Genomic DNA, 26,459 nt, shown 5'->3' with positions numbered 1-26,459 from the left:
CGACAGCGATTCCCCAACCTCCCGCAGGGCTCCATGGGAGATGGAGTCCTCCACAGCCTGGTTGGAAGCTGGGGTGACCTCCTGGATTCCACAGCCCGGCTGGACAAATCTTTAGCCCCACCCGGAAGTGCAATTGTGACTAGGTGGTCAAGCACCTGGAACACTTCCGGGTGGGCTATAAAAGGGGCCAGCCACCACCACTCAGTGGCCAGAGTCGGGAGGAAAGGACGAAGCTTCAAGGGAGGAGTGGTGGTGCCAGAAGGGCGGGTTTTGGTTGTGGTCAGTGCTTGTTTGGGACTGTGTATTGCCCATGGGGTTCACGGGGAAGACGTGCCCCACAGGTGAAGAAAAATAAATCTTTATTTTGATTTTTATACGTGCCTCCGTGTGAGTCTGTGCCGGGACGGGCGCAAGAGGGCGCCATTGTTACAACATTCATTCATAACGGTTTTTGACATGAAAAACAAGAAGGAACACAACAGCATTACCCAAATGTCCAAAGGGGTGTTGCACAGGGAGCAATAATAATCCTTACCTCGTCATCCGAGCGTGTCGTCACTACAGCGTCAATCATCTTGCGTGGGTTGTTTACGCTGGACACCGTTAACTTCCCCAGCGAGCCTGCAAACTGCACTAAAGGAATAAAGAAAGAGAGTGTTAAAGACAATCATCTGTCTGACAGGCTGAAGACGGTGACACCAAAGGGACGAATCAGGGACACTTGGATTGGCCAATGACTTGAACATCTGCACAAAACAAAATCACCATCACTGGCAAGCAACTTTCATTAACAACTTTTTAGTGGGTCGGCTGTTCTACACCTGAACCCCTGCACGGGGCAATCAAAACAGGTCAACGTGCGGATGTCTTTTTGGGAGTAACCTGCGTTTGTATCATTTAGTGTGACCACTCAGAGATGCTGTTAGTCAAATTTATGTTGTGTTCATTTCCTGCTTAGTTCAGTTTAATTTGAGATGAAGCCAATCAATTGCTGAACAGAAAAATGTTAAAAAAAATTTTCCAGAAACTGTCAGAACATACAAACACACCCAATGCTGGTAAAACTCTAAAGTTCAGTTTCATTTGACTGTTAAATTAATGAACAAAACAGAAAAGATCACATGGCATTTCTGAGCAGGCCCGACTGCACTTGCCAAGGCCATCTGACTGCACAGGTGGCATTCAGCTAGCGCACGCCTTATATATCGCACTGCCCAGCATGTTTTCAGTTAGCGTGTTTTATTTCTAACATCACAGAGCATTACATGGTATTAGAGAACATCTTACTTGACTTTTCCTTATTCACATTAAGTGGTGACAACACCAGTGCCATAGTGGTTAGCAGTGCTACCTAAATGATTGGCCATTTTGGGTTCAAGTCCTATGCTGAGGGGTTTTCTGTGTGCCACATACCTAAAGGTGTGTAGACCAGGCATGTCAAACATGCGGCCTGTGGGCCGCAGAAATCTGTGCGGCCCGCATGACAGATCCTAGTTAGCACTAAACTTGTACAAAATGATTACTATCGTTTGTGAATGAGTCATTCTGCATCTTCGGCGTTACTTTTGGACTTTTCTTACTACCACCTTCTGACAAAAGCGTGTTTTCCCATGGCATTACGGTACCAAAAACGTCATCTGCTGGTATAGTTGCAGCTGCGGTGTCAGCTCCTTGATACCCTAGGCATGACACTGCCCCCAACCCCACGAGCCTTGACCAAAGTTAATGAGTCGCAACTGAAGTGCTAGACTGCAGCAGCCTGGCAGGCTACACTACTGGCTGGGCTGCTGAGACTGGCCACTGGGCAGAACTGACCATCACGAGTAGTAATAGCTCACGTTTTCACGTTTTTTTGCTCTAGTTTTATGTAATTTTGTGCTAGTATTGCAACAAACAGTTAGTGCAGACTACAGCTGAAGATCTGATCTGGACGCGAGAAGTTGGCGAGTTGTTCATTAACAAATTTTTGTGATTTTGAGTTTGTAAAATTATTGAAGGTCAGGGGGCTTTTTGCCTATCGGCTTATTTTACAATATAAACTTTGAAGTAAACTTAGTAAAGTAAAATTAGATTTTTGGAGGATTTGTTTTCCAACTTGAATTACTGAGCAATGAATTCAGTGACTGTTATCGTGATTTCAGTTCAAACGAACAGGACTGCGCTGTTTACGTCACCATACTCTTACAACGTTGAGAATGCGCCTGAGAATATCCAAATGGAGTTGACTGAACTGCAGTCAGATTCTATTCTGAAGGCAAAATACAATGAAGTTGGTGTGCCAGGCTTGTATGCTTACCTGCCACCCTCGTATGTGCAGATCCGTAAGTTGGCATCGAGAGTACTGTCAATGTTCGGAAAGCACTTACTTTTGTGAGCAATTGTTTTCGTTAATGAAAGCTACCAAAACCCCACATCGCTCAAGACTTACCGTCGAGCAACTTTCATCCCTCACAAAAGTTGCAGCTGCACAAGATTTCAAGCCTGGTATTGACAAACTGGTTACTAACAAGAGACGCCAAGTGTCGGGACAAAAGAAATCGATCTCAGACTGTAAGACTCCTATATCAAGACCTAGCTAAGAGAATAAGACTAATTGTACGGAGATTGTATGGAAATAAATTGCTTTTCTTTAAACTTTGTGTGTTACATTTTTTTAAACTTTTCAGTATTGGAAAGAAAGCTACAGTAACTGTGTAACAGTATAATAATATTTGGAGGATGAGTATAGGAACCTAATCAATGACTTTGTTAAATGGTGCGACTCAAACCACCTACAACTGAACACCAGCAAAACCAAGGAGCTGGTGGTGGATTTTAGGAGGACCAGACCCCTCATGGACCCCGTGATCATCAAAGGTGACTGTGTGCAGATGGTGCAGACCGATAAATATCTGGGAGTGCAGCTGGATGATAAATTAGACTGGACTGCCAATACTGATGCTCTGTGCAAGAAAGGACAGAGCCGACTATACTTCCTTAGAAGGCTGGCGTCCTTCAACATCTGCAATAAGATGCTGCAGATGTTCTATCAGACAGTTGTGGCGAGCGCCCTCTTCTATGCGGTGGTGTGCTGGGGAGGCAGCATTAAGAAGAAAGACGCCTCACGCCTGGACAAACTGGTGAGGAAGGCAGGCTCTATTGTTGGCATGGAGCTGAACAGTTTAACATCTGTGGCAGAGCGACGAGCGTTCAGCAGACTTCTGTCAATCATGGAGAATCCACTGCATCCACTAAACAGGATCATCTCAGACAGAAGAGCAGCTTCAGCGACAGACTGCTGTCACTGTCCTGCTCCACTGACAGATTGAGGAGATCGTTCCTCCCCCAAACTATGCGACTCTTCAATTCCACCCGGGGGTGTAAACGTTAACATTTAACATTATATAAAGTTATTGTCTGTTTTTCACCTGCATTATTATCATTCTTTAATTTAATATTTATTGTATCAGTATGCTGCTGCTGAAGAATGTGAATTTCCCATTGGGATTAATAAACTATCTATCTATCTATCTATTTGTTACAGTGCGGCCTGCTGACGCATGTATGGCAGTTGAAGCGGCCCACCAATGGTAGTGAGTTTGACATGCCTGGTGTAGACCACGTCACCCTTGTGTGCAGAGGTGTGCGTGAGTGGGTATGGGATTGTTTCCTGCCTTACACCTAGTGCTTTCTAGACAGGCTCTAGCTTCCTGTAACCCTGACTTAGATTAGGCAGATATGAAAATGAAAATACACACGTAAGTAAAGTGGTGTCACCAGTAATGAATCCAACGGGTGCCACAGAATCAGGAACGAAGCATTAAACTTGTCATTTTGAAATGCTCCAGGTCAGAATGGAGCAGGTACTGTGGCAGAGTAAAAACCCAAAGGTTTACGCAGTAAAGAGCCTAATGAGCAGAACTGGTCTGCAGCTGCCACAAGAATCCCCCACTAAAGAGCCACAGTGTAAATGAAGGATCAGGCTGACCAACAATCCTCAACAATGGATCCACTCAGTCGTTCCTCATCTCAGGTGCCAGTTCGTATCACAAAGTTTTAAAGTTTCCAACTTCTTGTGCAAATGTTAGATTTGAAGCAGGGCCGCTACTAAGGACAAGCAATTTGGTCACCCCGTACACATTTTTGAGCTCAGGGGCTTCAATTGCACCCGTTATTAACAGTTGTATAAAATTAAGACATAGCCATGCAATCTCCATTGACTGTAGAATGGGTCGTACTGAAGAGGTCGGTGACGTTAAATGTGGCACTGTCATAGCATGCCACCTCTGTCACAAGTCTGTGCTCTGCTAGATCTGCCTCAGTGAACTGCATGTGCTGTTATAGTGAAGGAGCAGCATAAAGGAGCATTGACAGCTCGGCCTCGAAGTGATAGACCACACAAACCACAGAGTTGAAGTACACAGTGTTCAAAATAAATAAATACATAAATAAATAGCTTCTTCTCTGTGGCGTCACTCACAACAGAGTTCCACACGGTCTCTGCAAGCAACATCAGCACAAGAACTGTGGCTCATCAAGCCTCATGAAATGAGATTCTAATAGGCAGCACAAGACATCAAGACATCCAGCTAATCACAATAGTTTGGGAAAGCTGCGTGAAATAAAACTTAAATGAAAAATAAGCCACTGCAAAAGAGACGGATGTCAAAAAAGGGTTACAATTGTCACAGGTGGCAGTAGTGTTAGCCTCTGTGACATATGGGATTAGCAACATCAAGATATCACACAAATTCTCGGGTGTTAACACTGCAAAGACAGTTTGCCTTTTGTGCCATACCTGGTCGGTAGGTATGCTCCAGTTTCGCAACCTGAGGAGTAATGAGTTTTGTGTGCTCTTTTTTTGGCATATCTCCATTGGAGTCTAAAGGTGATGGTCTCTTCTCCAGCTTCTCAAAATAGTTCTGAGGGAAAAAGAAAAACAAAGAGGAATCCATCATGAGGACTGGGTGCAAGCAACAGAAAATCTCATGTCAAGAGTATTCAGGTTTATTTGAGAGCTGGAAGACACGTGAAGCTCAAACTGCTAACAATGGCACACAGACCACTAACACTCGATCGACACCAGAGGTGTGCTAATCAGGGACAGTGTTATAAGAATGAAGCATTCGTGGCCAAGCAGAAAGCCATTTCCTCACCAGAGTAGACAAGCCAAATACCATCCTCACTTGACATTTTCCTCGATTTGTACTTGCTACAGCTGTTGTTCGTGCTGCCAGTGTGTAGTTTCCCACTGTCCTGTATGTGTATTTGCAAATTGTGTGCGGTCTCCTCTGTGACCCTGAACTGTATACATTGACAGGTGCATCTCAATAATTTAGAATATCATCGAAAAGTTAATCTATTTCAGTAATGCAATTCAAAAAGTGAAACTCATACATTACATAGATTCATTATACACAGAGTGATGAAACATTTCAAGCGTTTATTTCTTTTCATTTTGCGGATTATGGCCTACAGGTAATGAAAACTCAAAATTCAGTATCTCAGAAAATTAGAATATTACATAAGACCAATAAAAAAATGATTTTTAATACAGAAATGTTGGCCTACTGAAAAGTATGTCCATGTACGCACCCAATACTCGGTCGGGACTCCTTTTGCCCGAATGACTGCATTAATGCGGCGTGGCATGGAGGCGATCAGCCTGTGGCACTGCTGAGGTGTTATGGAAGCCCAGGATGCTTTGATCGCGGCCTTCAGCGCGTCTGCATTGTTGGGTCTGGTATCTCTCATCTTCCTCTTCCTCATAGATTCTCTATGGGGTTTAGGTCAGGCGAGTTTGCTGGCCAATCAAGCACAGTGATAACACACCATGGTCATTAAACTAGGTATTGGTACTTTTGGCAGTGTGGGCAGGTGCCAAGTCCTGCTGGAAAATGAAATCGGCGTCTCCATAAAGCTTGTCAGCAGAAGGGAAGCATGAAGTGCTCTAAAATTTCTTGCTAGACGGCTCTGCTGACTTTGGACTTGATAAAACATAGTGGACCAACACCAGCAGATGACATGGCTCCCTAAATCATCATTGACTGTGGAAACTTCACACTGGACCTCAAGCAACTTGGAGTCTGTGCCTCTCCACTCTTCCTCCAGACTCTGTGACCTTGATTTCCAAATGCATCTGAAAAGAGGACTTTGGAACACTGAGCAACAGTCCAGTCTGTTTTCTCCTTAGCCCAGGTAAGACGCTTCTGACGTTGCCTCTGGTTCAGGAGTGGCTTGACACCAGGACACCAGGAATGTGACAGTTGTAGCCCACGTCCCCGATACTTCTGCTTCACAATCCTCTCAAGGCTGCGGTTATCCCTATTGCTTGTGCACCTTCTTCTGCCCCATTTTTTCCTTCCACTCAACTTCCCATTAATATGCTTGGATACAGCACTCTGTGAACGACCAGCTTCTTTAGCAATGACCTTTTGTGGCTTTCCCTCCTTGTGGAGGGTCTCAATGACTGTCTTCTGGACAATGGTTAAGTCAGCAGTCTTCCCCATGATTGTGTGGCCTACTGAACCAGACTAAGAGACCATTTCAAGAATTTGCATATTTTTCACAATATTCTAATTTTTTGAGATACTGAATTTTGGGTTTTCATTAGCTCTAAGCCAGGGCTGTCGAACTCCAGGCCTGGAGGGCCGCAGTGGCTACAGGTTTTCATTCTAACCCTTTTCCTAATCGGTGACCAGTTTTCAGTGCTAATTAACTCCTTTTACATTCCCTGTTTTTAAGGATTCAGTGCTCTGAATTGATTTGTTTCTTCATTAAATGGCAGCCAAACAGAAATGGGACGTGAAACGAGCCAACAGATGTCCAGCTAAACTGACATTTCAAACTCCAACCAGTTTCTTAATGAGAAGCCAATTCTTGCTGTTAATTAAACCCGTTATTTAATTCCATGGCTCGCTGCTGCTCTCATTCTGCCACAGCAGACACTTCCAAAACTGTTGATTTTATTTGTTTTTCCTAAGAACGTCATCGCAATGTTTTGGTGACCTGAGCAGATCAACTTTACCGAGACCTTCACCTTTCTATATTTTCAGATATTGTCTGATGGCCACAGGTGAGCTGCTCATGTTTTGTGTCTCATTATTGTTTGGCTGCTAATTAAGGAAAATGGGCCTGAGTCAAGTTAATTAAAACTTAAGGCAAAAGAAGTTAATTAGCAGCAAAAGCTGGTCACTAATAAAGAAGAGGGTTAGAATGAAAACCTGCAGCCACTGCGGCCCTCCAGGACTGGAGTTAGACATCCGTGCTGTAAGCCATAATCAGCAAGATAAAAAAAGAAACACTTGAAATATATCACTCTGTGTGTAATGAATCTATATAATGTATGAGTTTCACTTTTTGAATTGAATTACTGAAATAGATTAACTTTTCGATGATATTCTAAATTATTGAGAGGTACCAGTATTTTAAAACTGGTGTGTGTCAGAATGACCATCTTTAGATGTGCTCATTACAGTCAGAGAGTGAATGCGAAGCCTCCATTCCTTTATTAGGACTGTGTAGGACATGGTATTTAAAAGCAATTAATCTCACCATCATTTCATCTCGGAAAGCATATTTGTGACTCTAGCAGTCAAAGAAACAAAACTGAAATTTGACAGGCCACATCATTGTTCTCTCAAGGCATGCACAAATCTATTTCTGACCTGACTCCATAATGAGATAAAAGTGGCAAAAACAAGCGTCTGTGTCTGTGTGTATCTGTGTGTTTTCCCTTTTTTTAAATAATAAATCACAAATCCAGCAAATACACACTGAAATGTATCCTGACTCAAACAATCTGCATTTCCTGACGTGGTCTTTTCTGTTTTATCTTTTTGACACGTGTTGGTACAGATGGTGCTGTATCATTCTCAGCGTAAGCCATTTTTAAATGTTGTTTTTCTTTACCTATTACTGTGCTGGTTGGAGCAACTGGTCTGCTTGCAGTCACGCATGTGTGCCTTCTACTTGGTATTACTGATACTGGAAAAGATGCTTGAATCATTACATTTTCAGAATTTTGATAATGACTTGGTACCAAAGTATCAGTTCTTGTGACATCTCAAGTACAAAGCAATTACCTGTTGGGGTCCGTTAACATAATGTTTTAGATTCATTTTCAAGATGTAAGTTCTCTGCTACTACCACAGGAAGAATTCACACAGCAGGGGACAATAGCTTATGGCAGTGTTAATCTCACTTAAGCTTATAATAAGAGCTCCCCACATCTTTACATACCTGGTAGTAGTAGTCATCAAGATAAGGATCAGTACTCTGGAGCTGCATCATCTGAATTCGGCACACCCACTCCTTCTCCCGGGATGTCATCAAGTTGCTGTACGGATCTCTTTTACTCCTGTCCTGAGATGTGCCATGCCGATGGGTACGGTCACATGTCCCATTCTGTCCTCTGCGCTGCTGACTGACACACAGCATAAGCAATTAAAAAACAAAGAATTAGGCAGACACAACCACTACCTTCCCTAATGAGGCACCTCCAAAGAGGATTCATTATATCCTTGAAAACAAATTCACAATTAAAGAAAAGTAAACAGATTTTTTAATCCCTGCCAGTTGCTGAAGCTTGCATTATCAAAACAGTTTCCCCAAGTCAAGGATATTCTACGTTACCTTCATGTGGAGCCACCCTAACATACACATCCAAGCTACTAGGAATAACAATTATATTAATTTTATTAATATTACTGATAATAATAAATAAATAATAAAATTAATATTATTATATCATTATATTACAGAGTTTCAAACATCTATAATTCAATTCTGGTGCCAAGAGGGGACCAGAGACTATCCCAGGAGCATCCAGTGCAAGGCAGGAAGCAGCCCTTGATAGGACAGGATATCCACATACACTCGCACTGGGAGGAACACTGGTGTACCCAGAAAGAAAGAAAAAATGCCGACACAATATTCAAACTTCATATATACAGTCATATGAAAAAGTTTGGGAACCCCTTTCAGCCTGCATAATAACTGACTCTCCTTTCAACCAAAAAGATAACAGTGGTATATCTTTCATTTCCTAGGAGTACCGCGGTGTTTTCCGAACAAAGATTTTTAGTGACAGAGTATTTAGTTGTATGAAATTAAATCAAATGTGAAAAACTGGCTGTGCAACAATGTGGGTCCCGTTGTCATTGTGCTGATTTGAATGCCTGTCACTGCTCAATGCTGATTGGTTTGATGAGCTCATTAAGCCTTGACCTTCATAGACAGGTGTGTCCAATCATGAGATATAAAGGTATTTAAGGTGGTCAATTGCAAATTGTGCTTGCTCCCCTTTGACTCTCCTCTGAAGAGTGACAGCATGGGATCCTCAAAGCAACTCTCCAAAGATCTGAAAACAAAGATTGTTCAGTCTCCTGGTTCAGGGGAAGGCTACAAAAAGCCATCTCAGAGGTTTAAACTGTCAGTTTCAACTGTAAGGAATGGAATCAGGAAATGGAAGGCCACAGGCACAGTTGCTGTTAAACTAGCAGGTCTGGCAGGCCAAGAAAAAGGAGCGGCATATGAGCAGGATTGTGAGAATGGTTACAGACAACCCACAGATCACCTCCAAAGACCTACAAGAACATATTGCTGCAGATGGTGCATCTGTACATCGTTCTACAATTCAGCACAATTTGCACAAAGAACATCTGTATGGCAGGGTGATGAGAAAGAAGCCCTTTCTGCACTCACACCACAAACAGTCGCTTGTTGTATGCCAATGCTCATTTAGACAAGCCAGATTCATTTTGGAACAAAGTGCTTTGGACTGATGAGACAAAAATTGAGTTATTTGGTCAGAACAAAAAGCGCTTTGCATGGCAGAAGAAGAACACCGCATTCCAAGAAAAACACCTGCTACTTACTGTCAAATTTGGTGGAGGTTCCATCATGCTGTGGGGCTGTGTGGCTAGTTCAGGGACTGGGGCCCTTGTTAAAGTCGAGGGTCAGATGAATTCAACCCATTATCAACAAATTCTTCAGGATAACGTTCAAGCATCGGTCACAAACTTGAAGTTACGCAGGGGTTGGATATTCCAACAAGACAATGACCCAAAACACAGTTGGAAATCTACAAAGGCATTCATGCAGAGGGAGAAGTACAATGTTCTGGAATGGCCGTCACAGTCCCCTGACTTGAATATCATCGAAAATCTATGGGATGATTTAAAGAAGGCTGTCCATGCTCGGCAGCCATCAAATTGAAGTGAACTGGAGAGATTTTGTATGGAAGAATGGTCAGAAATACCTCCATCCAGAATCTAGACACTCATCAAAGGCTACAGGAGGACAACGTCTAGAGGCGGATAGATTTGAAAAGGAGGCTCAACTAAGTATTGATGTCATATCTCTGTTCTGGTCTCCAGAAATAGAAAGGGAGCAGTGCTTCTAGGGTGGCACGGTGGCGCAGTGGTAGCGCTGCTGCCTCGCAGTTAGGAGACCTGGGTTTGCTTCCCGGGTCCTCCCTGCGTGGAGTTTGCATGTTCTCCCCGTGTCTGCGTGGGTTTCCTCCGGGCGCTCCGGTTTCCTCCCACAGTCCAAAGACATGCAGGTTAGGTGGATTGGCGATTCTAAATTGGCCTTAGTGTGTGCTTGGTGTGTGGGTGTGTTTGTGTGTGTCCTGCAGTGGGTTGGCACCCTGCCCGGGATTGGTTCCTGCCTTGTGCCCTGTGTTGGCTGGGATTGGCTCCAGCAGACCCCCATGACCCTGTGTTTGGATTCAGCGTGTTGGAAAATGGATGGATAGATGGCAGTGCTTCTAAGACATGTTCATATCTCACCTTACTAAGCTTTGGCTTAAGCCAACAGCCACACTTCCGTTTTTGGAGCTAACATCTCTGATCAGATTACTAGCTTAACACTAGGAGACTGAATGAACAAGGAGCATGAAAATCTGGACAAAAAAAGTCTAAATCAAAGTAAGTCAGCTGCAAGGAGTTCTCAACTCTGGCTCTCACCTTCTGGACTGCTGCTGCTGCCTCTGATGAAGAAGCCTGCGGTGCTGGGGGTGCAGGTGTGTAGTGTCAGGTCGGAACATGCTCTGTTGGGAATGGAGGTTATGGAGGTGCCCAGGAGGGCACTGGGTAGGATGTGGAGGTGCAGGGCTAAAAAATGGACGAAAACCTCCACCGCCGCCAACCGGTGACATCATTTGTCCCATCCGACCTTGTAGCAGCTTGGGGTTAACAGCGGTCAGAGGGTTTCCAGCCAGTCTGGAGACACGGGCAAAGTGACTAGGTGACATATGACCAGACTGTTAGTACAAAGAAAGAGAGAAGAAACAATCACTGAAATGTAGTTTAAAATAAAAAGAAGAGAGCAGTGAAGACTTCACTTCTGTCACAGTAAGATGGATGGTTCAAGTGGTCAAAGAATTTCCAAGGGTCCCAGCTGGAGAATTGCAGATGTCATGTAATACAATTCTGAATTAAGTTACAACAGACTGGTCACTAAGCAATGAAATCCAACTTGGCGTTACTCAAAATAGTCCTGTTACAGAGTTAGGGATTATTGTGAACTCAAAAGTGAAAACTTTATGTATTTAATAAGGTCTGAGCATAGTGAAGTCCTGAAACATGCAACTATTATGAAGCAGGTGTCTGACAATCACATTCACAAAAGTTTGGTGCAGATTTCCTCTCCTGACCCAGCCCCATCAACCTTATAAAGTGACCAAAGTCAGCATTCCCCTTTAACCTTATGAAAACAAAAACCCAGGATACAGTGGACTTTTTAAAAGCCCAACTGCAAATTTTGGGGTAGGCAAAATTGTCCAAACTCCACACACCACTAGTAACCAAGACCCCAATTTGTTTTTAAGTCAGTACCTGTGCAGCTCCAATCATTTGTGCACGGTGAAGTTGGCTCAGGACAGGAGGAACATTAGACGAGAAAGGATGTGCGCACAAAGGGGAATTCTGTAGGTAGAAAAGAAGGAACAGTTAAAATACTAAAAAAATAAATCTGTGCTAACAGGTAAAGTTTTATTAAGTAACATTTAATATAAATTCTGCTCACTCAATAGTCCATCTTACAGCACTGGCTTGCAGCAGAAAACAAAAAATTATCACGAGACAGTAAATTGACTACTTGCACGTTCATGTTGTACTGCATTATAATAGTCCTGGATGAACACACAACCTACATGAGGTGTGGCTATTAAATCACAAGACTGGTGCTGTATCTTAATTTTACTGAAGACAACATACATTTCAATTAACTTCTCTCTCAATATATTCCCCTCCTGTAATCTACGCACTGCTGCGTTCTGATCAAAGCAGTGCTGCAGGTTACCTTCTGTCAGTAAATGACTCAAAATGGGTTCCCCTTAAGGGAAAAGAAAAAAATAATGCACTGAGCTGACTCTGCCTTGGGGGGGTCACGCCCTGCAGTGGGTTTCTCATCCAAAAACTGCTTCAATGAGAATGCTAAGTGGACTGAAACCTTGAAAACCTTTAAGAAGAATCGGAATGAGATACTGGGCGAGCTTAGCTATTACCTAAACAACCGGGCTTGATGGACTGAATGGGCTCCTCTCATTTGCCAGATTTCTTATGGATCATTTGTCCTGACGGAGGATGAAACCGTTTTCCCACAACTGAAGCCCGTTTCCTCTGTCCCTTTCTCACAATGTTTCCAGGTCCTGTTTTGTAGTAGTGTTGCTTCACTGCTGTTCCACCTTCTAAAATTATGCCCTTAATGTCAAAGGAAACAATCAACGGGTCCTTGCTTTGTCATGCTTTCTTCACCCTTGCTAACAACAATGGTGTTTTCCAATGTACGAACTCTCATTTCGTCCCAGGATTGTATATATAAAGTTCGGGTTTGCTTATGTTTATCCCAAAATGTTGACTTAAGTTTGCTTGAGATATATTTTTCGGTCAGAGGTGAAAAGCTTAAGAACAACTTTGGCACAAACTTTTGTCTTGTTTAGACTGTCATGCAAAATTTGCGTTAACCATCTCTTTACCATTGTGGACCATTTCTGTAGCCATACTGATGCGGAGTCATTGATCATTTTGAATAATTCTTCAACTTTTTAAAATTTTTTTTTTAAAACACACTTGGCCGGGTTTTGAGGTGAATGGACGTTCATCTTCTTTGATATCCTCTCGACTTCTATAAAATCTTTTGTGGCATTTGAACGCACATGCATGTGACATGCCTTCATTCCTGTAAACATCAGTCAGCATCCAAAAAGATTCAGAGGCTGTTTTGCTCAATTTTACCCAAAATTTCAAATTGATCTTTTTTTTTTTTTGCCACACAAGAAACACACATTAATTTCAAACAGTGCATGGCAGCAAAATAATAACACATGACGGAAACTAGTCGGGCCTATTTATGCTTTTCCTCGGCTTGCATGATGTGGTTTAATGCACTGAAGCCCAGCCTCGTTATTTAATAGCCACACCTTATACCAGCAATTCCAAACTGAATCTTTTTAAGCACCATTTACCCGTTTTGAAATTAAAGAGAAAATGAAAAGCTGCTTCACAAGTGAATATCACAGCTTTCCTGTGCAACCAGGACAACATGAAATGTATATTGATTGCTTTGATCCTGTGACATTAAAGGTAGGCAGTGATATACAAAAGGAGCTGTGGTATTGTATGAGGAAGTCGGGAGTGGCAGAAAAGTACGTAAGAGTTGTACAGGATATGTACGAGGGAAGTGTGACCGTGGTGAGGTCTGCGGTAGGAGTGACGGAGGTGGGAGTACATCAGGGATCTGCTCTGAGCCCTTTCTTATTTGTAATGGTGATGGACAGGTTGACAGACGAGATTAGACAGGAGTCCCCGTGGACTGTGATGTTTGCTGATGACATTGTGATTTGTAGCGATAGTAGGGAGCAGGTTGAGGAGACCCTGGACAGGTGGAGATCTATTCTAGAGAGGAGAGGAATGAAGGTCAGTAGGAACAAGACAGAGAACATGTGTGTGAATGAGAGGGAGGTCAGAGGAATGGTGAGGATGAGGGGAGTAGAGTTGGCAAAGGTGGATGAGTTTAAATACTTGGGATCAACAGTACAGAGTAATGGGGATTGTGGAAGAGAAGTGAAGAAGAGAGTGCAGGCAGGGAGGAATGGGTGGAGAAGAGTGTCAGGAGTGATTTGTGACAGACGGGTATCAGCAAGGGTGAAAGGGAAGGTCTACAGGACGGTAGTGAGACCAGCTTTGTTATATGGGTTGGAGACGGTGGCACTGACCAAAAAGAAGGAGACAGAGCTGGAGGTGGCACAGTTAAAAATGCTAAGATCTGCACTTGGTGTGACGAGGTTGGATAGGATTAGAAATGAGGACATTAGAGGGTCAGCTCAAGTTGGACGGTTGGGAGACAAAGTCAGAGAGGCGAGACTGCATTGGTTTGGACATGTGCAGAGGAGAGATGAGGGGTATAATGAGCGAAGGGTACTAAGGATAGAGCTGCGAGGGAAGAGGAGAAGAGGAAGGCCTAAGAGAAGGTTTATGGATGTGGTGAGAGAGGACATGCAGGTGATGGGTGTAACGGAACAAGATGCAGAGGACAGAAAGATATGGAAGAAAATTATCCGCTGTGGCAACCCTTAGAGGGAGCAGCCGAAAGAAGAACAAGAAGAAGTGATATATGCACCAGTTTTCCAATTCTACCACAATAATAGATCTGCTGTCAGTACTTTTAACTTGACAAAAAACAAAAAGACATTTTAAGTAACTCTTTCTTTATTGGACTTGAATAAGAGGCAATTAAGACATAGAAGAAATGGGAACAAGCGCAGTGCTCTTCATGTGTAGGCAGCACAGGCTCACATTATAAGGGTCTCTCACTTGTGGTTGCCTGGCTGCCAAATCAAAAGGTTAAATGAAGACCAAGGCAGCAAGTCCAACTTACAGTATGTGGGACTTCAGCTCAGAGTATGACATGATCTGATTAGTCTTTCTATGAGAAGCATCAAAATAGTTGTGGTTAAGTGCGAGCAAGGCAGAGAACACTTCTAAAGCATTTGAACAGAGAATACCAAAAGCCATGCTGGGATCGTTACTGAAATATCTGAATTCAGTCACTGTATTAGAATATACTCAAAAGAAAGTCGAAAACCAAAAGTGAAAACCTCAAAAAACAAGTCGCTCTTTTACATAATCGCAACAGGATACTCAAAAGAAAGATAAAACAAAGTCAGAACCAACAAAGTTGCTCATTAACATAAAAGAATTTCCTTTACTTGTAAGCACTTTCTTAACTTGAGGTTCACTCTTAAAGATGACCGGCATGATGTCACGTGCATGCATACAGGACAATTCCCCTAGGGGATATTCCATCAGCTGGAATCTCTGCATGTGTCACTGATATCTCAGCCTAGATGTAGGAGCATCATCTTCAGCTCAACCTGGCAAAGTTGTACCTGCCTGTCTCTAAAACACCTTCCCTCTATTCAGGTCTATAACAGTAACACCCGCCAAGTCAGTATGCAGCCTTGGGGTGGTGGTTGATGGTCAGTGAAGGGTAACTGGTCATGTTCCAATCAGGGCTGTAGAGTCGGAGTTGAGGAGTCAAGAGAGGGAGACAATTTTGGGTACCAGGAGTCGGCAAAAATGTACCAACTCCTAATAAATTTAAATTGTAATGGAAAAAAAAATACAGCAAGTTCAAATGTCCCATTTCACAAACACTAGTCCTAATTAAGTACTTCTGTGATGTAAGAATAAAGCCCAGTGCATAGTTGTGTTACTACAAGTGTGAAGTTCAGCTATTATACAACCTGACATTCACATATCATAATCTGGATTATGTTTTCATTTTATTTCAGATCTAACGTGTTTAACAAGTTCATGCGAGTGTAAACAAGTGTAATGATGTAGGTGGAGGTGTGTGCTATGGCCTGGTGTGTGTTCAGGGGTTCTTGTCTTTTGTTTAAACTGGCCAATACAGTAGAGAGTCAGCTTCCTAGCCAGTACTTCTGTGGTTTAATGACATGTACTTTGCCTTCCTGTAATCAACATGGAAAATTCATTAGCATATTAAATACAGAGGAGTCGGGGAGTCGGAGTCAAAGTATTTATCTACCAACTCCACAGCCATGGTTCAAACAGTCTCATTTCTGAAGATTCCTTCTGTACAACATCAGCAGGACCAGACCATATCTGATAGACTATGAAGAACAACGTCTGGTCCAGGCACTGGTCTTGTCACATCTGGATTGCTGCAACTCTCTACTGGCTGGAGTACTGGCACGTGTTACCAAGCTGCTATAGAGATTCAAAACGCAGTGACACATCTTGTGTTCAACCAGCCAAGGCTCCCTGTAGCAGCACACATTAAGCTCAGTGACGTGGACTAGGAGTCCTAAAGCACACAAGTCCCCATAGATTCCAAAAGCACTTCCAGTAAATGCCCACTAGAGGGTAATATTACCATTAAAACCTGGCTAGTAATTTAGTTTTTAAAAATAAAATGATTTAGTATCACAAAAAATGGTCCGTCTCACTAAGAGCACAAATGGCATAAATGAGTAGCCAGCAGGGCAATCCATGGCGAACAAGGTCTCAAAAACACAACCTGAAGGCAAAGTCAAACAGGGGAAAAAAAAAATATCTGTAATCACAATAAAATCACAGCAAAACACAAGTAAATTCAAAACTCCCAGACACATCTGACCACCAGGAACTGTGGGTAGACCCTATTTATACGGCAGTTCCCAGTAGTGATTAGCAGATGGCCCCGCCACACAAAACACACGGAAAACATAACACAGGCTTATTAAGATACATAAAACGTAAAGAATACTGCAAATCATAAACAAATGAAATAATAACACATACAATTAAAAATGTGCAACAAAAATACAACTAAAATAAACAAAATCGTAAAACGAAATAACAGATATAATCATCAATAGTAGTATTAACATAAATAAAAGAATCAAAAACAGACATAAAACATAAATTTGAACCCCAGTCCGTGAAGAAATCCTAACTAAAACAAGTCACTCAGAACCTTCAACTCTTGACTCCTCAATGTACGGTACCACCAAGTCCAACTTCTTTATTTCTAATTAGACTAATATATATACTAAGTTAATTGAGATCACACAACATATAACATACAAGGCATTTCATCACTGCCAAGTACAGCTTCTAAAAATTTTGGATGAAAACGCTGAAAGTGTCTTTCTGATGCTTTTGTAGGTGCAACTTTATCAAAACCAGTAAAACGACTTAATTTTGCATCAAATACTCTTTTCACCATCATCATCTACCACAGACTGACACGGTTACTGTTTCCCCTGAGTTGCGATTGTAAAGTGTTCAGACGCTGACAACTTTGTTAAAACTCTTTTTACCACTGTCGATTTCCACATGGTATTTAAAGAACCCTTAAAAAAAGTAATATTTTGAAATCTGCAAAAAAGAGAAATTAGTCTCTTAATGTCAATTAAAATGTATCCTGTGTTTGCCTGCAGAGTTGTCAATGGATGTTTTCTTTCAACAGCTGGCATCAGTGAAGTCACAAACACACCAAGCTCAGAATGCAAAGTCGTTCAATTGACATGATGGCAATGTCAGTGAAAAGGGAGACCGAGAGAGACAGAGGTTGGGAGCCTGCACTGATACAGCCGCACCCACCACACGACAAACTACCTCAGGATCCCAAATTAGGACCGAAGTGCAGTCATGCAATGGGCGACCGCTCAACCCCTCACTAGTTTTTTTTAAACAGTGGCTGGAGTTCCACCCGAGTGTAGCTAAAGTCAAGACATTGACAACACCACTCTATGTAGGAATTAAGAAATGTGATACGTGAGACAGCTAGGCAGACTTCTACTCACAGTTTCATGTTTGAAATGTTTCTTACCGTAACGTTGAGCAGCTGGTTGGGGGACATTCTGTCATTGAAAGCACTGGGAAACTGTTGTGGCAGGGGAGCTCTGACATGTATAGGCGTTGGGCAAAGGATCTACAAAACAGAAGCATATTTAACAACTCAGTACTTTAAAACAGTAAGGCATAAGCTGTAAGTAATGCGTGATGGATTTAGAGAGGATAAAAGACTCAAACATGTTTGTGCCTGTGATTATTCAAACACTTCAGACAAAAAGTCAGAGGCAAACTCTCACCGTAGGAAACATTTGACAAAGTTTTCTGTGCTCTTCTGTTCAATTCAGTGCAGTGGTCAGAGGACAGGAGCAAAACAAATGGCTTATGAAGAAGCCTGCCCTGTGATGGATAGGCAGCCTGTGTAACACTGCCTCCTGCTTTACACCCAATGCTGCAAGAATAGGCTCCAGCTTCCAAGACACTGCAGTTGGATCAGGACGGCTCTTAGGTATATAAGCCAAATTTAGAAGCATCATTCAGCTTACAAAATTGTCCAAAGTGAGTAGTTGGACTGCTTGCCATTTTGGGTTTTATACTTTGAAAATTAATGGTTATTATCATAATAATAAATAATCATAACAGTCATACCAGATTGAGTGGATTATGTAGATCTAAGAATGTTATCTTACGATAATCATTTATTAGTATAATACACAAAGAGACATTTTTAATAAATAAAATTCAACAAAACCTTCCTTACATTAATGACTTTCAACAATCAAAGCAGATGAAAGTTCACGTTGACTTAATAAATGACACTTCATTCACTTGCATTCTTCTGTACCACACTTTTTAGACATTGCTTTATTATAAAATGGGGACTGACTGATAATTATCGGTCTTTACATTGAGAAAACCACAAGTTCTTTTAGAGAGTGTTATCTTTCTGAATAGTAAAGCAATACTGAAAAGTCTTAAACACGAAGGTTTGAAATTTACTTTGGGTAAATCCAGTTCTCGTCTTTGATTTTCCTTCAGTCCCTAAAATTCTGCACTTTCTAAAACCTGATTTACCAGCTTAGAAAAAGAGCACAACTAAGGTGGGTTTCAAAAACTGCAAAATCTTGAAAAGCCAGTTCTTTCCTTAGCGTCCAGTAGAATTGACTTAGTGACATTTTAGAGTTAGGTGGTTAGAGTTGTTCACTCACAGCTCTACAGTTCGTTCAAAAGAAAGTAGTTTAGATCCAAGCCAGAACTAAGATGTATGGTGTCAGACCTGGCCTGCCTCCATATAACGAGGAATGTTCAGTAGCTGGTAAATAGGTTGGATGAACTGTCACAACTCATGGCTAGTAGCAGAGAGTTCAGAAAATGTGGTATTTTGGGCATTTCGGAGAATTGGCTTAAACTTATTTCAGATGCTAATTTAAAGCTGGACAAGTTTCATCTGATACAATTCCACAGAGTGGAAAAGGGAAGAGGGGGACTGGGAATCTATGGGAATGAGCAACGGTGAAAATGCACGCACATTATAACTGAAACGAAAATGTGTGATCCAGACATTGAAATACTTAACTAGGGAGATAAGTTACATCATCCTGGTTAATGTCTATTAACTCAACAACAAAAACGAGTCACTCGGTTACCAACAATCTAACGATGAAGCATTCGGACACTAGAATGCTGGTGGGCTTGAACCAGGGGAACTTTGGAAGGAACAAACTTCCTTCAGCCTGTTTCTTTTGTGGACACAAGTTGGACCTGCTCTATCCAAATATTAATTAATGCCTTTAAATGTAAGCCTGTAACACAACTGTGTAGGCCTGAATACATCTTACTGCAACGAACAGTACAAGCCTGTAATTTACAGCAGCTTATTATACAAGCCAGAAGATCTTGTGTGTCTGCAGAGTTGTTGTTTATTAGGCATGCTTAAAATTCCATGCATAAATAGAATAACTGTAGGAGGCAGAGCCTTTAGCTATAGGGACACCCAAACTCTGGAACGTACTACCCTACCGATTCGGGCATCTAAATCATGGCTGAAGACTCGTTATTTTAGTGCTGCTTGAGCTGGTCATACTTCTTTCTTGTATCACTTAATTGTACTTACTGCTTTGATTGGCCAAGTGTCTCCAAATTTCCTCTTTTTTATCTTCTGTATTTCTTTGGCCTTGGAATTAGTGTGTTACCAGAAATGACAGAACTCTTTTCAAATGTTTTGTATTCTACAAAAATTGTCATCACTTACCTACAGTGTGATCATTTTAAGAATGCAGCTGGAACCTGGACTTTAGAATACATCCACACTACTGCAACATTTTTTAAATGAAAACTATCTTTGTAGCATTTTTACATTTGTTTAACGAAATGATCTCTGGCCACACTAAAACAAAAAAAGTATATATCATGTAGATGTTCCCCTACACTGGGCAGGTATGCACAGCCAGAAACAGAGAAGAAGTGTCCTCCACACTAGACATTCATTTGCACCGAGCATTTCCACACAGAAGACAACAAAAATGATTACAAAAAAAAAAAAAAAAAAAAAAACAACACTATTTTGTTAGGACTGACAATGAGGTGGAATTGTTATTTAAAGTAACACACGAGTATAAGGCAAGCAAAACGTCTGAGAAAATGTAATGAGCAGGTTACAGACAGAGAAGGGTAACGTAATAAGAACAATCCAATCAGAGCACGATTAATGCAATCAAAACTCTTTACGTTCACCCATTATCATTGCAATGATGAGTCAGTGTTCTCAGAAATCAACGTCTCTGGAGAACATTTTCAAAAGTCTCTGTGTGACGATGCCGGTCCGCTGCAGACTCCCTCTTCCACATGGGAGTCTGCTGTACCAACACCGTCGATAGCTAGGACCGAGATGAGCTGACAAACGAGGATAATTCACTGATGATGCTCAAGTGCTTTTATGACCAGAAAAGTCAAAACACAACTAAAACCAACAAAAGTATCAATTGTGCAGTGTTCTAAAAAAATACATATATAAATCCATAAAAATCCAGTGAAAATTGGGGATAAAAAAATAATCAATAAATAAATCCGTTAAAATCCAAGGTTAAAATGCAGACTAACTCCTCCTGATCTCAGCCCACCTCCTTCTCATTCTCCCTGGCTCAGCAGCCACAAGCTCCTTTCGGCCGACCTCCATCTTGGCTGCCTCCAGGCATCATGGCTAGACCGTCCAAGGTCGGCTCTCCTCCCTTCTTGCTCACGTGGTCGCACTTCGGAAGCTTAGGGAGGGCACCTGTCTTGCTCGCCACACTCCACCCGAATGTTCAGTGGGACGAACTAGCCCCTAGAGTGCCACAACTAACGCTCCTTCACGGGGCCCCAGCTTTTTTTTTTTTTTTTTTTTGTTCTTTATTTCGTCTTATACGATTTCTCGTATTAGAAATTTGTTAGTTTTCGCATACCCCTTGGGGTCAGAGCGCAGGGTCAGCCATTGTACAGCGCCCCTGGAGCAATTACAGGTTAAGGGTCTTGCTCAAGGGCCCAGCAGAGTAGGATCTCTTTTGGCAGTGACGGGGATTCGAACCGGCAACCTTCTGGATACCAGCGCAGATCCTTAGCCTCAGAGCCACCACTCCACCCTTGCACTACTGCCTCCTTCCAGGTGGCCAGATTGTACTTCCCAAGCCTGCCTTTCATGCCCTTTAACCTCCTTCACTTTCTATCCTTTTTCCGTTTCTTTGATTTTCCCATCTTTGATTCCAAACCCCCCACCCCCCACCCTTTTTCCTTGTGCCGACCCATATATATACCCTCACGTCTCCGTGGGCACAGCGCCTTAATCACATGCTGCACAAAGGCAATGACACAATTGAGAACGATCGCACCCGCACGTGCGACTCGCTCCAACTTCTTCATTAACTCCCCGCAGTCATTCAATCGCGCCCACAGAGAGCGACACGGCTCTGTGGATTTAAAACTGGCCCTTTTTTTTTTTTGAAGCTATACCACAGTCTGTTTTCAGGATTAAAAAAATGCCAGAGTAGTGTGGATGAAAGATGAAAACGAACGTGTAGTTGTGTGGAAGTAGATTTAGAAAACAACCTTTTTAAGTAGAAACTCAACTAATGCAAATTCATCTTCCACAAATTCAGCTTTACACAAATAGACAACAAAATATAAAAATAAAATGAAAGGGAAAAGAATGCAAAAACTGAAACAACAGATCACACAGGGTGATGTGCTTTTCTTCTTATATTGTGCAAGGAAGGCCTCTCGTCCTGCTGAGCTATCTCCGTCACGTTGGCATGACTGTCTCTATACTGCAGCTATTTCAGACAGCAGTGCCAGGGTATGCTTGATGACCCTCTCACCCACAGCACAAAAAAGAATCCCACTTTTACTATCATTTATTCACTGTGGCACAAGAGCCAAGAAAGATGCATGCCAGTGTCGGTCTCATCCTCTCACACTCAAAGTTGCAAACTGGCTTGCGAGGAAGAGCAAAACGTACACGAGCTGTCTCGTGTACAGCAGGACGCAATGAAAAAAGCTGTACACCTCGGTATACTCTCATACTGCTGTGAGAGAACAACGGTTAAGTATTTTGGTCTGCGGTATATACTGAAATATATAAGCATTTGTTTTAGAAATGTCATGAAGAGAACTACTGAAATGATTAAGTAAATAAAAGAGAAGAATATACTAGGAGAATGGTTGATGTAATACACAAATTGGATTAAGAGATCAGCAGATATCCGGTAAACAGCAAGACTGGACAGTTGTCACATACACAGAGATTTCAAGGGTAACAGCTGAACCTAATAGATATGAGAAGAACAAAAGTGTAGAAGAATAGACTTTTAAATGGATAAGTTATTTAGGTGTGTAAGCCAACAAACCAATCTGAGTGAATGTCAGGATTAATTCAACGCTGTTATGTAAATTTAGTTGTTTCTAAACACAGACCTCTACTCATATTCTTTAGACCACTTGCTTCCAACCTCTACCCAGAGCACTGTCCCTTACAAAATTATTATACAGGAAGCTCCCACTTCAGAATTTGCTGAAAAGATCATTAAAGATGCAATGGACAAGCTTCCTCCTGTCTGGTTCCTTGGTTTGATTAACTATTTAAATACTCAAAGATTTCCTAGTTTGAGGACAATATTTCTTTTAATATATTGTCCCAAACTTAATTTCTTCCACGCTGTCACATCCAACCTGGCATGCGGTGGACAAACAAGGGATTTGTCTGCCTGTTGTGCTTTCTCTTTCACCCCACTTTGCAAGATGATGTTTGAGAGAATGAGACACAGACCTCCCTCATGTTCTCACCTTTCTCAGCCAATGAGACACATACATAAGGCGAGACAGAGCAATTGTATCTTCTCATGTCCAGATGTCAACGGCTTAAATGACATTTCTGTAAAACAGTGCTCTGTTTTAAATGTGGCTATATTGAACTGAAGTGAAGGTGTTGCGCCTGTGTCAGCTTTAGCCTCCTGCAAACTGCATAAGTCACTTGCAAATTAACGTGTCTGAACACGGGACATTGTGTATGAAGCTACCGGTGCACATTTATATGTGAAGTGACTGGTGTATATTCATAATGTATATATTAATAGGGAAAAATTAAATCATGTTTGCTGTTTTAGGGAAAACATAAGGGGCTTTCTACTGACATTTCACTATAAGCAAATTTCCACAATACGCAAGCTTAGGAACATAATCCTTGTGTAAGACAAATTTACTTTAAACACAGTACAATGGAACCTCGGTTTGTGAGCATAATTCGTTCCAGAAACGTGCTCGCAGTCCAAAGCACTCGTGTATCAAAGCGAATTTCCCCATAAGAAATAATGGAAACTCAGATGATTCGTTCCACAACCCAAAACTATTCATATAAAAATGATTAATACAAAATATAAAGTAAAAATACATAAAACAAATTAACCTATACTTTACCTTTAAAAAGAATCATGGCTGGTGTGAGAGAGTTTCTAAACTCTTGTGGGATTCCACCCAACGGGACGACACGCGGAAGAGCGTCCCAAAGCAATCACAGTCTCCCAGCGCTGTAGCAGTTCGCCGTAAAAGCGAATCCGAAAAGATCGCGGACATGCTATAAGCGCCTGCCGTCGATGAGTGATACAAGGAACAAGGAACATTATAAATGCGCAGGGCACAGTATTACTTGGTCACGACCCTGCCTGACTGCTGTGTCAGTGTATAGGAGAGCGGCAATAATAAATAACTACGCTGTTGCTGTTTCAAGCTGAATAAAGCTGGTGTTGCTAAAGTACTGAGACTCAGCTTCATGTTTTGGGGTGCCAAGATGGGGACGTCGCAGCGCGCGCACACACACACAGTCACAATGCTGTAGTAAACAGTATACGCGCGTACTGATGTTGACTATATGAGTGAGGCACGCCGACTCAGACGGAGAATAGGAGACGATTGCCCACAATCCCGCAGCGAGAAAAAGAGAGAAGAACCATCAGCTCAGCTGTGATCACATGACGCTCAGCAGACAAAGCGTATACATACTACACGTATTGCAAGACCTCGCTCGTTTATCAAGTCAAAATTTATTAAAAATTTTAGCTCGTCTTGCAAAACACTCGTAAACCAAGTTATTCGCAAACTGAGGTTCCACTGTAATTCTTAGTAAATACTGCATGATGTTTCTGTATATTTCAAAATTATGTTTATGCTGTATGTCTTTTAATCATATTATCATTTGTAATTATTCTATAGTACAGTGGACTGTCAAGTGCCCTAAGTTGACTAAAGTGAAAATGAAATTCTTTTTTGACTTAATATAGTTTATTTACACATCCAATGAGTTAACATGGTACTAGCCAAGAACGTATTAAATAATGTCTATCAGTAATACTTAATTCATTGTAGTGTAGTTGGAATGTAACCAACTCAAAGTGTGCTGGAAGAACAAACAAGGAAAAAAAATGAAATCTTCAGGCTTACACATATTCACCTGTACACTTGAGTTGATCCTGCTTAAAACTTTATCTTTTTATTTCAGCAAATACATTATTTCTGGTATAGATTTTATGAGCAGATCACATCACATCCTCATTACACAGTTACAGATTACCTGCTGGTGTTGGCCGAGGTTGTGTCCAAGTGGCTGTTTAGGAGGAGTGCCAATAGGTATTGCTCTAACTGGTGGACTGCCAATGATAGGAGAGGATGAGCGTGGAGGTGGCACTCGTTCAGACAGGTCTCTCCCCTCCTCCTGTCCCAATGCTGACCTCTTTGGAAGCCCAACCTCTTTAATTATGGACATAAGTGGACTGTCCTGAAAGCAGATGAATGGAAATAATACACATAGCTTTCATAATCAAGGTAGAGTACTTAGTAACAGAAAAAATAAATCTTGGTCATGGTTTTGTAAAAGTTGGACAAGTTATATGAAATCAAAACACACAGCAGAAGTGTGACAGAACGCAACAGCATATTATAATTATAGCAACACAGACGCACATATATTCAGCCTATGGTCAACAAGACAAAATGGCTACAAATACTACGACTAGCACAAAAAAAAAATTATCTGACATGGTGCTGGTCGTCAAATGCCATTCGCTCCACTTTGGACAAGATCAACTACAGTCATCTCTCAGTTTATTGTGAGAGGAGCAGAAACACGCTGGTTACACAAAAAGCTTCCAACATTCCAAGACAGAAGTGCAGATTCTATTCAGTGTAATTAGGACCTGCATACTTGACATACTATGGGCTATAAGTTAGTGATTCCTCAGGAAAAGTGACCTTTGGAGAGTTGTAATCTGAGCGCATCTGATACTTGAAAGTAACTTCTGTACTCAAGAAAAAATAGAAACTTGGTAGATCCTGCATCTCCAAATACACATATCAATCTAAATCATATGATTTTTCTCTCCAAATCTTTACAGTAACTTAGTCGTAGTACTCCTGTATGCAATGCTTTACGACACTTGAAGTGCACATGCGGTTTTACTGCTGAAACTTCCTGTAAACAGAGAGCAGCCAGGACGACTCCAGGAGAGGGCACAAATATTGGATTTTACACTAAAGAACATGGAGTGAGGAGGAATCATCCTGTGCATGGAGAGGAAATGAAGACGTCCAGTATATGCAGTCTGCAACAGTAATTAAAAGAGAAGCAGCTTTAATGAGTTCGGACCTTTTCATTTTGTCCTTCAATGACAACATTCACCCCTTGTCTTTGCGTGGACAGTAAGTGCGCTTGTGTTTAGTACAGTAGCTCACGCTTTGAATTAGAGAACAAAAAAATAAATTTGCCCTCACTGCTTAGTAAACAATAGGCTTGTTAGCTTAAGAGTCTAATTTCCTGGATCTGATTTATTACTCCCAAGCACAATGTGATGTTCATAACATGTGTGTTTATGTGTGTGCCTAGTGTGGTAGTGAGGTGTGGGAGAGCTTTTGAGCTTCGATACCCAGGAGAGATTTAATCCAGCCTTGATTAAAGGAGTGCTCCACCCAAAAATTATATATTTTTTAAAAATGTAATATTTAATTTCTCTACAAAGATATGAGATTAAAACCTTTTCTTGGCAATCACTACAAACTATAGGGGGTAAGTAACATTGAAAATATATTATATATCATTTCTAGGTGAAGTATTCCTTTAAACAATCTAATATAGGACAAAAGGCTCAAAACATCTGG

General features: G+C 41.6%; 1 protein-coding gene and 1 long non-coding RNA gene across 5 annotated transcripts in view; one reads left to right on the top strand and one right to left on the bottom strand.

Annotated features, from left to right (window-relative positions):
• Window positions 1-26,459, bottom strand: part of patl1 (PAT1 homolog 1, processing body mRNA decay factor) — a 90,963-nt gene that overhangs the window by 20,893 nt on the left and 43,611 nt on the right. For all 4 annotated transcript variants that reach the window (XM_028812405.2, XM_028812406.2, XM_051932416.1 and 1 more), the window contains 7 exons: window positions 24,880-25,083; window positions 17,824-17,925; window positions 11,820-11,909; window positions 10,950-11,245; window positions 8,221-8,404; window positions 4,778-4,901; window positions 536-633 (listed from right to left, as the gene is read on the bottom strand). In XM_028812405.2, the coding sequence (XP_028668238.1) occupies window positions 536-633; window positions 4,778-4,901; window positions 8,221-8,404; window positions 10,950-11,245; window positions 11,820-11,909; window positions 17,824-17,925; window positions 24,880-25,083 (1,098 nt within the window). The remainder of the gene's footprint in view (window positions 1-535; window positions 634-4,777; window positions 4,902-8,220; window positions 8,405-10,949; window positions 11,246-11,819; window positions 11,910-17,823; window positions 17,926-24,879; window positions 25,084-26,459) is intronic.
• LOC127529313 (uncharacterized) overlaps window positions 14,223-26,459 on the top strand; it is a 232,405-nt gene continuing 220,168 nt past the window's right edge. Inside the window, exon 1 of the long non-coding RNA XR_007935956.1 lies at window positions 14,223-14,366. This is a non-coding gene — a long non-coding RNA (uncharacterized LOC127529313). The remainder of the gene's footprint in view (window positions 14,367-26,459) is intronic.

Source organism: Erpetoichthys calabaricus, chromosome 10, assembly GCF_900747795.2.
Source record: "Erpetoichthys calabaricus chromosome 10, fErpCal1.3, whole genome shotgun sequence".
Lineage (NCBI taxonomy): Eukaryota > Metazoa > Chordata > Cladistia > Polypteriformes > Polypteridae > Erpetoichthys > Erpetoichthys calabaricus.
Note: the sequence above shows the minus strand (reverse complement) of the source record. Positions and strands in the feature narration are given on the sequence as shown.